The sequence below is a fragment of the Colobus angolensis genome, unplaced genomic scaffold (genome assembly GCF_000951035.1).
Source record: "Colobus angolensis palliatus isolate OR3802 unplaced genomic scaffold, Cang.pa_1.0 Scaffold183, whole genome shotgun sequence".
NCBI classification, from domain to species: domain Eukaryota; kingdom Metazoa; phylum Chordata; class Mammalia; order Primates; family Cercopithecidae; genus Colobus; species Colobus angolensis.
Window position 1 is genome coordinate 987,779 of NW_012114966.1, and position 15,576 is coordinate 1,003,354.

General features: G+C 39.6%; 2 protein-coding genes across 2 annotated transcripts in view; both read left to right on the forward strand.

Moving 5' to 3' along the window:
- The window catches only part of LOC105510150 (protocadherin gamma-A6-like), a 161,373-nt gene that overhangs the window by 74,633 nt on the left and 71,164 nt on the right, over window positions 1-15,576 (forward strand).
- PCDHGA12 (protocadherin gamma subfamily A, 12) overlaps window positions 1-15,576 on the forward strand; it is a 46,163-nt gene that overhangs the window by 2,726 nt on the left and 27,861 nt on the right. The window contains exon 2 of the mRNA XM_011939692.1: window positions 117-304. Within this exon, the coding sequence (XP_011795082.1) occupies window positions 117-304 (188 nt within the window). The remainder of the gene's footprint in view (window positions 1-116; window positions 305-15,576) is intronic.

Below are 15,576 nucleotides of genomic sequence, written 5' to 3' on the forward strand. Positions count from 1 at the left end.
CTTTCTTTCTTTCTTTCTTTCTTTCTTTCTTTCTTTCTTTCTTTCTTTCTCTTTCTTTCTTTCTCTCTTTCTCTCTTTTCTCTCTTATCTGTCTTTTCTTTCTTTTCTTTCTTTTCTTTCTTGTTCTGTCGCCCACGCTGGAATGCAGCGGTACGATCATAGTTCACTGCAGCCTCAAACTCCTAGGCTCAAGCAATTCTCCCGCCTTCGCCTCCGGTGTAACAGGGACTACAGTTGCAAGCCACAGCCCTGCTATCTATCTATCTATCTATCTATCATCTATCTATCTATCTATTACTTTCTTGTAGAGACAGGAGTCTCACTATGTTGACCAGGCTGATCAGGAACTTGGGCTCAGGTGAGCCTCCTGCTTCGCCCTCCCTAAGTGCTGGGATTAGGGGCGTGAACCACAGTGCCCTGCCCTTATCAAATATTCTTTTCTGAGCTTGGAGAAATACATCCCTTAGCACATCTGGAATTTATAAAGCAGACATCAATAAATTTATATATATGTGACAGACACCAACAACAATCCAGTCACCTTTCCTCATACCTTGTTTATGTACATATATTTTACATGATAGATGTAATTTATTAACAATTTGTAACATTAATACTCTATATCATTTACTAGCTTAATTTATCAGTGGTAATGCTCTTTTCCCACTTTTAATTTTTTTCCCATTGACCATGCAGCAGTTTTGTGTAGAGCATCTGATAACAACTGATCTGTTTATCTAGAGGGGAGAAATCGAATTCAATGGAAAATATAAATAAAATTTTAGTAAACTTTTATAAATAGAGTGGCTTTTAACTGCACTTGAGATTGCTAGCAAATTCATAAAGTGAATTTAATTTCTTTCAAAGTGCAGTAATTCTTTCTGGCCATTAGGGATATGTCCATTTATACTTTCTCAGTATCCCAAGTCATTTCATGGTTTTAAATCATTTATGAACTTCCAAATATAGTGAATTTATTTCTTCTGCATTTAAAATTTTATCACTTAAATATACAATATCCTGTATTGCCATGACAAAAAACAGTAAAGACTATTTTTCACTTCTGTTACGCATTTCATTAATACAATATCTGTGTGTGTTTCCAAGTTAGACATTTCTTTTGCCCATGATATTAATGATGACTTTGTGGAATATTCAGAATTAACAAAATGTGTTTTGAGTACTTTTTAATACTGGGGCAAATTTGCAGTAATTTCTCCTACTTTCTACATTAAATTCCCCATAACTATTACAACTAAGGGAAAATTTCTGAAACGTGCACAGATTCTAAGTGTTTTCTGAGAACTTTTTGCTTTATTGTAGAAGTATTTACAGATACTGAATGCTAAAGTGTATTACTCTTTGAAAAGCATTGCCTGATTTCTTTTGGTGAATTCTGTAAAGGTGTAGGGAAACATAACATCCCAATTATTTTTTCTTTCTTGTTTGTTTGCTGCCTGTCTACCGTGAAACATACAATAGTTAAAACTCAGAAAAGAGATTGGATACCACTAAGAGAATGAAAGACATCCAAAGGCTCTAAAATGAGGCAGTTGCTGCTTCTGAGACCAAAAAAGGGGACAAAATATAGAGTGTGTGGTTCTACTTGTGTGATTTTTTTGAAAGAAAGTATTTGAATTTATCTAAACATTCTAAATTTGTATTTACATTAGCTTTCAAATAAAATTTAATAAGTACAGTGTTCTATAGGTAATATTGAGAGAAATAGAGGACAATGAACCCTCCCTTCTCCATCGTCTTGTAGGAACTACCAAAATGTTTATCACATGGACAGTTCTCATATGTAGTCAAATAGAAAGAAAGATATAATAGGAACACAAATGATTTGGGAAGCTAAGCTAACATGGTCTAATTATTCTGACCTCTGTTCACCTAACTTGATTTAGGAACAAATCATTGAGAGTTAGAGCTTAATAGTCAAGACCTTTAGACGATATCTCAAATATCAGTGATTTCCATCAACTACGTTTCCAGTTTGAGCTGAATAGACTGTATTAAATATTTGTTGAACGAATGGATAAACAAGTAATGTACTCTGGGGATTACCTGATACCAGGATTTTGAATTTTCAGATATATCGTAGAAGGACAGCAGCTTTGCAATTAGCTAACTTCTTAACTGTGTCACCTTTAGAAAGTTATTTAATCTCTTTGAGCTTCAGCAAAGTAGGAATAATCATACCTAATTTGAAAGGTCCTGGTGATGGCTAGAGCTAACAAAAATCATCTGATTCACAGCATGCAATTAGTTAACAGTAGCCATTTTTAGTGGTTGACAAAAAAAAAGGATTTATATTTTCAGTGCCAGTACACTCGATGTCCTGTTGGGAAAAGTAATAATGATTTTTGTGCTTCTCCATGTAGTACAATGGAATGACTTGTGGATGGAAATAAAACTATTCTAAAATTTTTGTGAAAGCTGGTTTAATAATCTTAAGTGCCTAGGTACATTCTTGATTGAGAAGCCACAGTTTTAGGCCATAAAAGCTGGGGGAAAGGTTTTTGTATAAGACAATTTTGTGAGTGTTACTTTTTCTTTGTCTGAACCATAGTGATATCTAAACAAGGATCCTATGAAACTTATTTTAAAGAAGCAGTTTACTTCAATGGGATCTTAGATAATTTCACCAGAAAATGGATCACCGAAACCTGAAGGCTAGTGATCATTATTTGGTTTAGGCCATATAAGAACTGAAACTAATGGCTTAGCTTTAGGATTTTTAGGACACTTGTTGATAATTTAGGATTGGTAATTAAGATATGTGTTGATTGTTTTCTGAGACTAACTGGGCAATGGGTTTGGATGTGTTTACATTTCTTCTGAGTCCAGTCATAAAATTATGTCAAGGACTTTTCTTGTCTTCTTATGTGTATGACAGGTGGATATGTATCCATTTCATCTAATAAGTTAAAGCGTTCAGCTATAATTTAAAATTTTTAGCTTCACTGTTTTATAGAACCTAAAGCAAACACATAGTTTGCAAACAAAACACATAGCAACACATAGTTTCGAAGGGATGTTGATCAAACTGATGAGGCTAAATCTCAAGAAAGAGACACAGTTACTCTCTAATACTACACTTTGAGTTTTCACTTTTTTTTTTTTTTTTTTTTGAGACCGAGTCTCGATCTGTCACCAAGCTGGAGTGCAGTGGCACGATCTCAGCTCACTGCAACTTCTGCCTCCCAGGTTCAAGTGATTCTCCTGCCTCAGCCTCCCGAGTAGCTGAAACTACAGGCGTGCCACTACACCCAGCTAATTTTTGTATTTTTAGTAGAGATGGGGTTGGCCAGAATGGTCTCGATCTCTTGACCTTGTGATCCACCCACCTCGGCCTCCCAAATAGCTGAGATTACAGGTGTGAGCCACCATGCCCGGCCACTTTGAGTTCACTTTTAAGAAACCATACTTAATGGAAAATTCCAATAATAGGGCATACTGTTTAGGATGCATTCCTAAAATATTGATGGCAAAAGATAGCCAGCCTTTGGCAAAGCTAATTGGAAAAAATATTTTATAAATGCTGAGACTTCTGGATAGCATATGGGAAGGGCTCTGGTTCAGGAAAATGTTTTTAAAAAACTGTCATTGAAGAGACCATAGAATCAAACAAAATAGTTTAATCTGTATGTAAAAGAAGTTAGTACCACCATAATTTTTCTTAGACATGTCATATAAGGATCTACTCTGTGTACTGTCATTGAGGGCAGATATAATTTCTTAGTTCATCATTAGCTCTCTGAAGTATTTCACACAGTAGTTTGTACACCTTCTAAGTACTCAATGCAATGCTTGAATTCAATTATTGGAAAGTGGTCTCAGAGAAAAAAAGAATCATAGTGCAAAACCAATTATTTTACATGGGCTTTTCCTCTATATCTAAACCCTAATAAAAGGCAGCTGTCTGACTTACCTTTTTTTGAGGGGGGTGGGCGGGAGGATGGAGTCTCACTGTGTCGCCCAAGCTGGAGTGGAAGTGGTGCGATCTCAGCTCACTGCAACCTCTGCCTCCCGGGTTCAAGCGATTCTCCTGCCTCAGCCTCTCCAGTAGCTGGGATTACAGGCGCCCGCCACCATGCCCGACTAATTTTTAAAAATATTTTTAGTAGGCCGGGCATGGTGGCTCACGCCTGTAATCCCAGCATTTTGGGAGGCCTAGGCAGGCGGATCATGAGGTCAGGAGATCAAGACCATCCTGGCTAACATGGTGAAACCCCGTCTCTACTAAAAATATAAAACGAAAATTAACCGGGCATCGTGGCGGGTGCCTGGGCAGCTGAGGCAGGAGAATGGCGTGAACCCGGGAGGCGGAGTTGCTGTGAGCAGAGATCGCACCACTGCACTCCAGCCTGGGCGACAGAGCCAGACTCGTCCCAAAAAAAAACAAAAAATTTTTAGTAGAGACAGGGTTTCACCAAGTTGGCCAGGCTGCTCTTGAACTCTTGACCTCAGGTGATCCGCCTGCCTTGGCCTCCCAAAGTGCTGGGATTACAGGCATGAGCCACTGCATCCTGCCAGCTGTCTGACTTATCTTAAAAGGCTAAGGACCTGGTTTGTTTATCAAATTTTGAAAATAGATGCCTCAGTTCATAAGATTTCCGTATTGTGTGGCAGGTGCCTGTTATCCCAGCTACTCGGGAAGCTGAGGCAGGAGAATCACTTGCACCTGGGAGACGGAGGTTACAGTGAGCTGAGATCATGCCACTGCACTCCAGCCTGGGTGACACAGTGAAGACTCTGACCAAAAAAACAAAAAAAATCCATATTGTGAAACCTCCTAGAAGCTTCCTATATAATTTCAGCTGAAGATTCAGCCAACAATTCATTCTGAGACTGTGTTCCATGGAAAAAGTAAAGCCCAGGCATGGAGGTGGGAATAGAAAGAAAGATTCTCAGCCTACAAATACTCAAATGTCAAGAAGAAATAAAAATAAGTCATCACTTTGACTTCATGAGCTGACATCACTGAGGTTATAAATTCCCAGGAATATTTTATTGCAGGAGCAAGACTGCACTAGTGCCTTTCAGCTTGCAAGTTCCAGTGAGAAACGTCTTTCTATCTGCTCTCAAATAACTCTGCAGAACGCTGTCCTCTCATTTCTTCAGGCTGTGGTTCTAGAGTAGGGACTCAGAGTGCCACTGCTGGCCAGTGTGGAAACAGAGATAGATGAGCCGATCCCCAAACATTCCCGCTTGGTGCCTTTTCTAATTTCATGGAATGCAAATGCAAGAGCAGACCCACAACATTCCTATTATGGCTCCTAGTTCTACAAATTATAACCAGGAACGGAATGGATTTACAGGCAATGAGTTCAGCTCCTTCTTGGCTGGAGACTCTATAATCCAAGAATAGTTTGAAAAGGGGCTTATCTGGGCTGGAGCAGCAGCAATTTTAACTGTGGAAGATATGGGTAATGGTGATGGACTAACAGGCTGGGTAGAACCAAGGCAACTAATGCTTCCTTTCCTGCTTTTTCTGTCCTGCTGGGCATTCTCTATACAGATCCATTATTCAGGCCCAGAGGAGCTGGCCAAGAGTTTGGTGGTGGGAAACCTTGCCAAGGATCTGGAACTCAGTGTCCAGGACATGCCCACTTGAAAGCTTTGGGTTAATGCTGAGAAATAATACTTCATTCTAAGTGGAGAAAGTGGAGACTTACTTGTGAGTGACTGAATGGATCAGGATCAGATATGCCCCCAATTATAGCTTGGACCGTAAAGCTTTGAAATAGTTGAAGGCCGGGTGCAATGGCCGGGTGCAATGAGATTACACCTGTAATCCCAGCATTTTGGGAGGCTGAGGCGGGCATATCACCAGGTCAGGAGTTCGAGACCAGCCTGACCAACATGGTGAGACCCTGTCTCTACGAAAAATACAAAAATTACCGGACATGGTGGTGCATGCCTATAATCTCAGCTACGATTTTTACTTCTAATTCCACAATGATTCCCAAAGATTCTGCACCTTGGACAGTAATCACTGTCCAAGATTTAAATCACAAGATCTTTAAATGACAAGATCTGAATTCAGGAGAAAACAAGGTCCCATGTCTGATACAAGAAAATGCACCTTGAGAAAAATCTTCCTGCAATAATTAACTACACACTTGTAACAAATGGGGCCGTGGGCCAGGAACAGACTCAAGGTATAACATCAGCATCACTGCCACTGACCAAGGCAAGCCAACCCTCTTCTCCAGAACAAGTGTCACCCTCTCATTGGCGATGTCAACGACAATGCTCTGGTTTTCTATAAGGCCTCCTATGTCGTCGACGTGGCCAAGAACAATCTTCCCAAAGCCTCCATAGTGTGCAAGTAGACACCTCCAACCTAGACTTGGGACCCAACAGCCAAGTCCCCTATTCGATCTTGGCCAGTGACCTGGAGCCACAGGCGCTGTGGTCCTAGGTGTCCATGAGCACACAGCACACCTTCGACCAAGAGCAGCTGCGAGCCTTCAAGCTCACGCTGCAGGCCCGTGACCAGGACTAGGACTAGCTCGCGCTCCGTGCCAATATGAGCCTGTGTGTGTTGGTGGACAACCTTAATGACAACGCACCGCGGGTGCTGTACCCCACCTCTGGAGCGCAATGGCTTCGTGCTCTTGGATATGGTACTGCATGCCGCCGAGCCTGGCTACCTGATCACCAAGGTGGTGGTGGTAGACGCAGATGCGAGACACAATGCGTGGCTGTCCTACCACGTGCTGCAGGCCAGCGAGCCAAGGCTCTTCAGCCTGGAATGCGCACCGACGAGGTGCGGACAGCTCGCGCGTTGGGCCACAGGTAAGCGACTCGCCAGCGCCTACTTGTCGCGGTGCACTGCGGTAGACAGCCGCTCTTCTCGCCACCGCCACGTCACCACCACCACTGCCCCTCTTCGCCGACAGCCTGCAGGAGGCTCTGCCAGACCTCAGCAATCACTCTGCAAAGTTACGGTCTAAATCCAAAAGTAATTTCTATCAGGTGATTGCCTTAGCTTTAATTTCCTTTTTATTCTTCCTGATTGCATTGTTTGTGCTGGTTTCGAAGTGCCAAACACCCCAAAATGATCCTGTCTTTGAGTCTTTCCCACGGATGTCTATCCCACGCTAAGCTCCAGGTTTCTGGGTAACTGTAGCTCTATGACGCCATATTCCTACCAGGTGTGTGCTGCTTCTACGAATCCAGGGCTGAGTGAACTTCTTTTTTGAATCCCTACCCCTCAGGACTCAGTAGCAACTTCACTGCAGAAAGCACGTTGCGGAAGGGGATGATTGTGATTATTCTAACTGCTTGGGCAGAATCCACTCTCCAAGGTGAAAAGTTCTTGATGAAACTCAGTTCAGTCACGAGCAGGTTTTCTTCTAGCATTAAATATTTTCAGAGATCTCAGTAAAAAGCATTTCTAGCAGCAAGACCAAAGCCCTAAGATGAGAAATACTTGGCATGGTGAGCTTGAGGGACAGCAGTCAGGCAGACAAGAGTATCAGGCATGCCAGAGCGTTTGGGGCCTGTAGGTAGGGAACATGTTTTGATTTTATATATTTATATGTGTTTGATTATATTTTATAATTTTACTTTTGATATTCAAATTGTACTGATCCAAATATAAGGAAGGGACAAATCTTGGTCATTGTAGTATGAGAGATTTAAATTTACAACTCAGAATCCCTGTTTATCACTTCTCCTTCAACACACAACTGTTTCATGTTCTATTTAAGAAACTTCCTCTCACTGCAAAAAGACATTCTGGCTGATAAAGTTAGCCTATAATTTCAGTAAATCTAAGAATATGACTAATGGAAGTTGCCAGACCTAAACTTTGAATATTATTGTTCCACTGAAGAGCGTCTTATGACTGAGTGTTCCAGTCTCCTTCTCAAGCTGAACTTTGCTCTTCAAACCAGATTAAGAACACTATCATAAGTTATACTGCATTTTGTTTTCCTACCCATGTCCACTGCATCAATCTCTATAGGACAAAGAGCTTGTCTCGCCAGATGCACCTGTAATCTCAGCACTTTGGGGGGCCAAGGTGGGATCACTTGAGCCCAGGAGTTTGAGACCAGCCTGGACAGCATGGAAAAACCCATCTCTACAAAAAATACAAAAATTAACAAGGTGTAGTGGTCCATGCCTGTGGTCTCAGCTACTTGGGAGGCTGAGGTGTGAGGATCACCTGAGTCTGGGGAGGTTGAGGCTGCAGTGAGCTGTGATTGTGCTCCTATACTCCAGTCTGGGTGACAGAATTAGACCCTGTCCCCAAACAAACAAAGAGCTTCTCTCCTTATGACTTATTTAAAGCCTGGGAAATTGTTCCAATTCAAATGCTTTAAATGGATTTGAGCTAAAATAGAATGTTGTATATGGAATGTTCTTATAATCAGGTGATTGTACAAATTGATCCAGATAATGTTAGCATAGCATTTTACTGAACTAGTAGTTTACAAACACTTCAAAAATTATAGAATAACATTTGCATATAAAATTCCTCATATATTTCCCTATCAGTGAATTGGAATCTTACAATATAAAATATTACCAAAAAGACAAAAAAAGTGAAAAGGAAACAATTATCTTTGGAAAACATGATTAGGTAAAATGGGTAATATGGAAAGTCTGAAAACAGTGAAAAAATTACTGGTAAGTCAAGAGAAAAGGAATATTAGTAGGAAAATGCATAAAAGTGTGTCCAACTATTCATAGCAGGATTGCTATGGGTTCTGTGGTCCATCTAAGCTATGTTAATTTTATTTTAAATGCTACCTGGGTATTGGCCTCTAAAAGGAATTCAGTGAATCAGATAATTTGGCATCTTCAATCTAGATTCTGATGCTCACCTGAAAAGTCTGCTAAGGATTGGAAACCAAGAAAAGTGAAGCATCTCAACAGATATGTGTCACTTGTGCGTACTGGATTTATATTGTGTAATACTTCGCTCTAGCAGTATAGTAGGTGAGACAGTGACTGTGTCTAGTGAGCAAAAGGCACTTATTTGATACTTTTGACTCTTCCTTTCTACTTACCTTATTTAAAATTGATTTTTGCATGTGGTATGAGGCACTAATTCATTGAGGTAGGGGTTGAAATTCTTTATTTCCCATTTTTTCAATACCATTTATTAAAAAGATTTTCCTCTTTCTGTTGAATTGGCTTGGTGCCTTTGTTGAAAGTCATTTCACTGATATATGTAGTTCTATTTCTATATTCTTGATCATGTTTCATTTGTCTATTCTTTTACTAATAGCACACTGTCTCAATTACTGTAGCTTTATAGTAAGTCTTGCTACAAAGTCTTACTACAGGACAAAACCTGTAGGGATTTTTGAATGGGATGGCATTGAATCTATAGCTTTATCGGGGAAAGAGGGAAGGAGAGAGGAGGCTCATCTTAACAATATTGATACTTCCAATCCATGAACATGGTATATATTTCCATTTAATTAGGTCTTCTTTAATTTCTCTCAGCTATGTTGTATAGTTTTCAGTGTAGAGAGGTCATGTATATCTTTCATTAAATTGTCCCTACATATTTGATGTTTTTGAATGTTATTGTAAATAGTATTTTTAAAATTGTATTTTCTAATTGTTCATTTCTAGTTTACAGAAAAACTAAAACTATTGTCTTTATGTATTCTATATGGTTTTGAAAATGAAGAGGTGTGAGGTGCTCTATTCTGCTCTATTCTTACACTATGTTGTGTGAGACTGTAAGTTAAAACCACTCTGTATAAGTTCAGGCTTCCATTCTCTTCAGTTTGTAGGTTGAGAGAACCCATCCAGAAACAATAAACATTGGTGTCTGCCCAAGTCTGGTCCTGGGTGGTTCATTCTTTCATTTACATAACAAATATTTATTAACTTTCTGCTATATGCAAGGCACTGACCTGTGGACTAAGGATGCAGCAATGAACAAGGCATATATGATTCCTGAATTAATTGGCCCCATTCTAATACATGGTATTTTACAGGTCTGATAAAAGCCAATAAGGAGAAATACAAAAGCACTAAGAGAAAGCTTATAGTAGGGAAGCTTGGACTAATCTGAAGGTCAAGGAAGGCTTTCTTTTTTTCAGAAAGTGATATTTAGAGAGATGAATAGATGAGTAGGATAAGTAGAAGTTATCTAGGTAACAAGGAGAGTAAAAAAGAAATTGTCAGGCAGAGGAAATAGCATGTCTAAAGATCTTTTAAAAAAATAAAATAAAAGGTGTTGACTCAAGCAATTGAAAAGAGCTAGGGAGGCTAGAAATAGAAAATAAATAGATGAGACTAATAAGGCAGGGAGAGCCTTGTAAATCACACTTAAAATTCTGGATTTTGTCCTAAATACCCATGTACTTAGGAGCTATTAAGACGTTTTAAACAAGGCAGTGACAAGATATTTGAATTATTAAGCTTACTCTGGCTGATATATGGAGAATTGATTTATGAGGGTTATAAATAGAAATAGGAAGACAAGATAAGAGACTACAGCAATATTCCTGGTAAGAACTGGAAGTAAAGATGACTTGGATTAAAGGGGAGGCAGTGGATGTAGAAGTAAATGGGTGAATTATAGATATATTTAGGAAATGGGTTCAATAAGACTTAATAATGGAATAGGTGGAATATAAATTTCATGAGGGCAGGGGGTGTTTTGTTTATTATTATATTCCTGGGTGTCTGAAAAGATTGTTGTCTTGCCTGGCAAGTGGTAGATCTTCAGTTAAATGTTGTTAACTGAATAAATACAATGGATAAATGGGGAGCAGGGATTAAGAGTGATTTCTGGGTTTCCACATTAAGGAACTGGATGGACAAAGCTACCATTTGGTGAGAATGGAAGACTACAGAATGGCAGATTTAAGAGAAATCAAGAGTTGAGTTCCAGGCATGTTCATTTGAAGGATCTGAGAAACAGTGCAGATATTCAGTGTGTGGTTAGACATATGGTCATCATTATTTTATTTTATTTTATTTTATTATTTTATTTTATTTTATTTTATTATTTTATTTTATTTTATTTTATTTTATTTTTTTGAGATGGAGTTTCGCTGTGTCACCCAGGCTGGACTGCAGTGGTACTATTTCGGCTCACTGCAATCTCTGCCTCCCAGGTTCAAGCCATTCTTCTGCCTCAGCCTCCTGAGTAGCTGGGAATACAGGCGTGCGCCACCACGCCTGGCTAATTTTTGTGTTTTTAGTAACGACAGCGTTTCACCATATTGGCCAGGCAGGTCTCAAACTCCTGACTTGTGATCTGCCCGCCCAGGCCTCCCAAAGTGCTGGGATTACAGGCGTGAACCACCGCACCCGGCTGGTTACCATTCTTTTATGCTGAGTTCCTCTGTTGTGATCATCTAGTCAGATGAGTAGATCCTTATAAGGCTGAGCATAATAACCTTCCTGATAGCTCTACACTGGTATGTTTTGGGGTTCATGGCTGAGCTACTTTTGGTTTTAATCTTCCTGATCTCTTTTTCACTGTAAGAAACATCCAACACCCAGGGAAATTTGCTGTCTAATTCATACTCCACTCTTCAGACTAGTCTTAGTGTTCAGTTTGTTTTTGTTTTTGTTTTTGTTTTCTGTGTCTGGAATTCTCTTTGGATTAAAATGTGTCAGGCTGTCTTAATTTTTGTTATTTAATTTTCTTTCACACGATTTTATGTGCTCCATGGATTTGTTTTGTTTTGTTGTGTTGTGTTGTGTTTGTTTAGGCGGGGTTTTCCTCTTGTCGCCCAGGCTGGAGTGCAATGGCTTGATCTCGGCGGACTGCAACCTCCGCCTCCGGGTTCAAGCGATTCTTCTGTCTCAGCCTCCCGAGTAGCTGGGATTACAGGTGCATGCCACCATGCCCGGCTAATTTTTGTATTTTTGGTAGAGTCAGGTTTCATCATATTGGTCAGGCTGGTCTCAAACTCCTGACCTCTGGTGATCTGCCCACCTCGGCCTCCCAAAGTGCTGGGATTACAGGCGTGAGTCACCACGCCTGCAGAAATTTTTAACCTCAGTTTTTCTTCACCATCTGTAAAACTGCATAGAAGGAATGTTTAGGATAAAAGATGCATAACAATCATAACAAAGTTGTTGGATTTTAATGTTATGAGTACACTTGAAGGATTCTATGTCCACACATACCTTAAACATCCTATAGAGTCCTCAGCATTTTAAAGTTGAAACCAACAGTATTAATGATGGTAGAATTTTTTCCCCCCAGGAAGTTAGAACTGTTCCATATCTTGATAGAGGGATGGGTTATAAGGATGTACACATTTTCCAAAACTCATTGAACTTAAGAGTCTTGCATGTGACTGTATATAAATTATATTTTAATTGAAAATAAGTTTAAGAAAATAAAATTGGCTGGGCGTGGTGGCTCACGCCTGTAATCCCGGTGTTTTGGGAGGCCGAGGCAGACGAATCATCTGAGGTCAGGAGTTCAAGACCAACCTTGTCAACATGGTGAAACTCTGTCTCCACTAAAAATACAAAAATTAGCCAGGCATGGTGGCGAGCACCTATAATCCCAGCTACTGGGGAGGCTGAGGCATGAGAATCACTTGAACCCAGGAGTGGAGGTTACAGTGAACTGAGATCATACCATTGCTCTCCAGCCTGGGCGACACAAATGAAATGCCATCTCAAAAGAAAAAAAAAGATTAAAAGAAAAGAAAATTAGCCTCCCCCACCCTCACTATGCCTCAGACTTACCCCTGAAAGATCACTACTATTAATACCTGGTTATATACACTTACAAGCATTTTCTACATGTATGTGAATGTATGTGTGGGGTTTTCTTTGCACAACAGAGATCATTTTACAATATATATACTATTGTGCAACTTGCTCTTTCCACTTAATATCTCAAGGAACCTTTTCTTTGAATCTTTATAAGTCTGCCATTTACCTCAATCTTAGTAGTTTCCTTTATTTTATTTTTGAATAGGAAATACATTTACATGGTTTAAAAAATCAAAACAATATACTATGTACATATTGAGAAGTCTGACTTCCATCTCTATCCTACTCCTATTCTACCCTTGCTTCCTCCTCTCCCCTGCAGGTAAACATTTTATAACTTTATAAGTATCCTGTCAACATTTCTTTATGCAAATATGTACATATATTTTTATTTCCCCACTTTTTTTTTACAAAAAGATAAAATACTATACACCACTCTATATCTTCCCTTCTTCACATTATATCCTTTAAAAATATTAACATATTGACCGGGCCCAGTGGCTCACACCTATTATCGCAGCGGTTTGGGAGGCTGAGGTGGACGGATCACGAGGTCAGAAGATCGAGACCATCCTGGCTAACATGGTGAAACCCCATCTCTACTAAAAATACAAAAAAAATTAGCCGAGTGTGGTGGCGGGCACCTGTAGTCCTAGCTACTCAGGAGGAGTATGGCGTGACCCCAGGAGGCAGGAGAATGATGTGAACCCAGGAGGCGGAGCTTGCAGTGAGTAGAGATGGCACCACTGCACTCCAGAGTGAGAATCCGTCTAAAAAAAAAAAAAATTCATATTAATATATAGAAAGCTATTTTTTTAACAGCTGCTTAGTATTCCTTTGGATTATTAACCAGTCTCTTATAAATGAGCGCTATTGAATAGCCCTGTACCTACATCAGTTTTTACATATGCAGTATATCTTTGGGATGAATTCCCAGAAATGGAATTGAAATTGCTGGGTCAAAGAGTAAATAGATGTAATTTTCATAGGTATTTTCACAATAAGTGTTAATTTTAACTTTCTGTTTTGAAATGATTTCAACTTTTCAGAGGAGTTGCAAGAATTGTACAAAGAACTGTATCTCCTTCACCCGGATGCACCTATTGTTAACATTTTGTATTTTGCTGAATTTCCTTTATCACTCTGTGTGTGTGTGTGTGTGTGTGTGTGTATAGGTGTATTATATAAATGTATCTATAGGCCAGTGGCTCACTCCTGTAATCCCAGCACTTTGGGAGGCTGAGTCAGGTGGGATTACTTGAGGCCAGGAGTTCAAGAGCAGCTTGGCCAACATGATAAAACCCCATCTCTTCTAAAAATACGAAAAATAGCCCGGCCTGGTACCCCATACCTAAGGGTGAGGCATGAGAAGTGCTTGAACCTGAGAGGCAGAGGTTGCAGTGAGCGAGACTGCACCACTGCACTCCAGCCTCGGCGACAGAGCAAGACTCTGTCTCAAAAAAATAAAAATAAAAAATGTAAAAAAGTTTTTTAAAAAGATGTATCTATACATATACCCAAGTGTGTATGTATATATGTTTGCATGTATGTATACACACACATTATTTTTATATGATATGATTTTTTTATGACCTGATTATTTTTATGGCATTTGAGAGTAAGTTGTAGAAATCACGTTTCTTTATTCCTAAACACCTCATTATGTATTTCCTAACAAGGACATTCTTTTATATAATTAAATTTCAATAATAAAAATCAGAAAATTTAACATCAATACAATATAATTACTTAGCCTATAGTCCATATTTAAATTTTACCATACCTTATAGTATATTTTACTATACCTTATAGTAATTTTTTTTTAGTCCAAACTATCACACATTGCATTTAGTTGCCATGTCTCTTTTTTTTTTTTTTTTTTGAGACAGGGTCTCACTCTTTTGCCCAGGCTGGAGTGCAGTGGTGCGATCTTGGCTCACTGCAACCTCCGCCTCCCAGGTTCAAATGATTCTCCTGCCTTAGCTTCCTGAGTAGCTGGGACTACAGGCATGTGCCACCACACCCCCAACACACCCAGCTAATTTTTGTATTTTTAGTAGAGACAAGGTTTCACTATGTTGGCCAGGCTAGTCTTGAACTCATGACCTCAAGTGATCTGTCCACCTCAGCTGTTGCCATGTCTCTTTAGTCTACCTTAATCTGAAACAGTTCTTCAGCCTTATTTGTTTATATGAAACTAACATTTGTAAACACTAGAAGCCATTTATTTTATATAATGGCTTTAATTTATATTTGTTGTATGTTTCCTCATGATTTTATATATAGTTTGTTTGTTTGTTTGTTTTGACATGGAGTCTCATTCTTGTCACCCAGGGTAGAATGCAGTGGCGCAATCTCGGCTCACTGCAACTTCTGCCTCCTGGGTTCAAGCAATTCTCCTGCCTCAGCCTCCTGAGTAGCTAGGATTACAGATGCCTGCCACCATGCCTGGCTAATTTTTGTACTTTTAGTAGAGACGGGGGGTTTTGCCATGTTGCCCAGACTGGTCTCGAACTCCTAACCTCAGGTGATCCACCCACCTTAGCCTCCCAAAGTGCCGGGATTACAGGCATGAGCCACCATGCCCGGACCTCATGACTGTATGTATTTATTATTATTATTATCATCATCATCATTATTATTTTGAGACGGAGTCTCACTCTGTCACCCAGGCTGGTGTGCAGTGGCGCAATCTTGGCTCACTGCAACCTCTGGCTCCTGGATTCAAGCAATTATCCTACCTCAGCCTCCCAAGTAGCTGGGATTACAGGCATTTGCCACCATGCCTGGCTAATTTTTTGTATTTTTTTTTATTATACTTTAAGTTCTAGGGTACATGTGCACAAC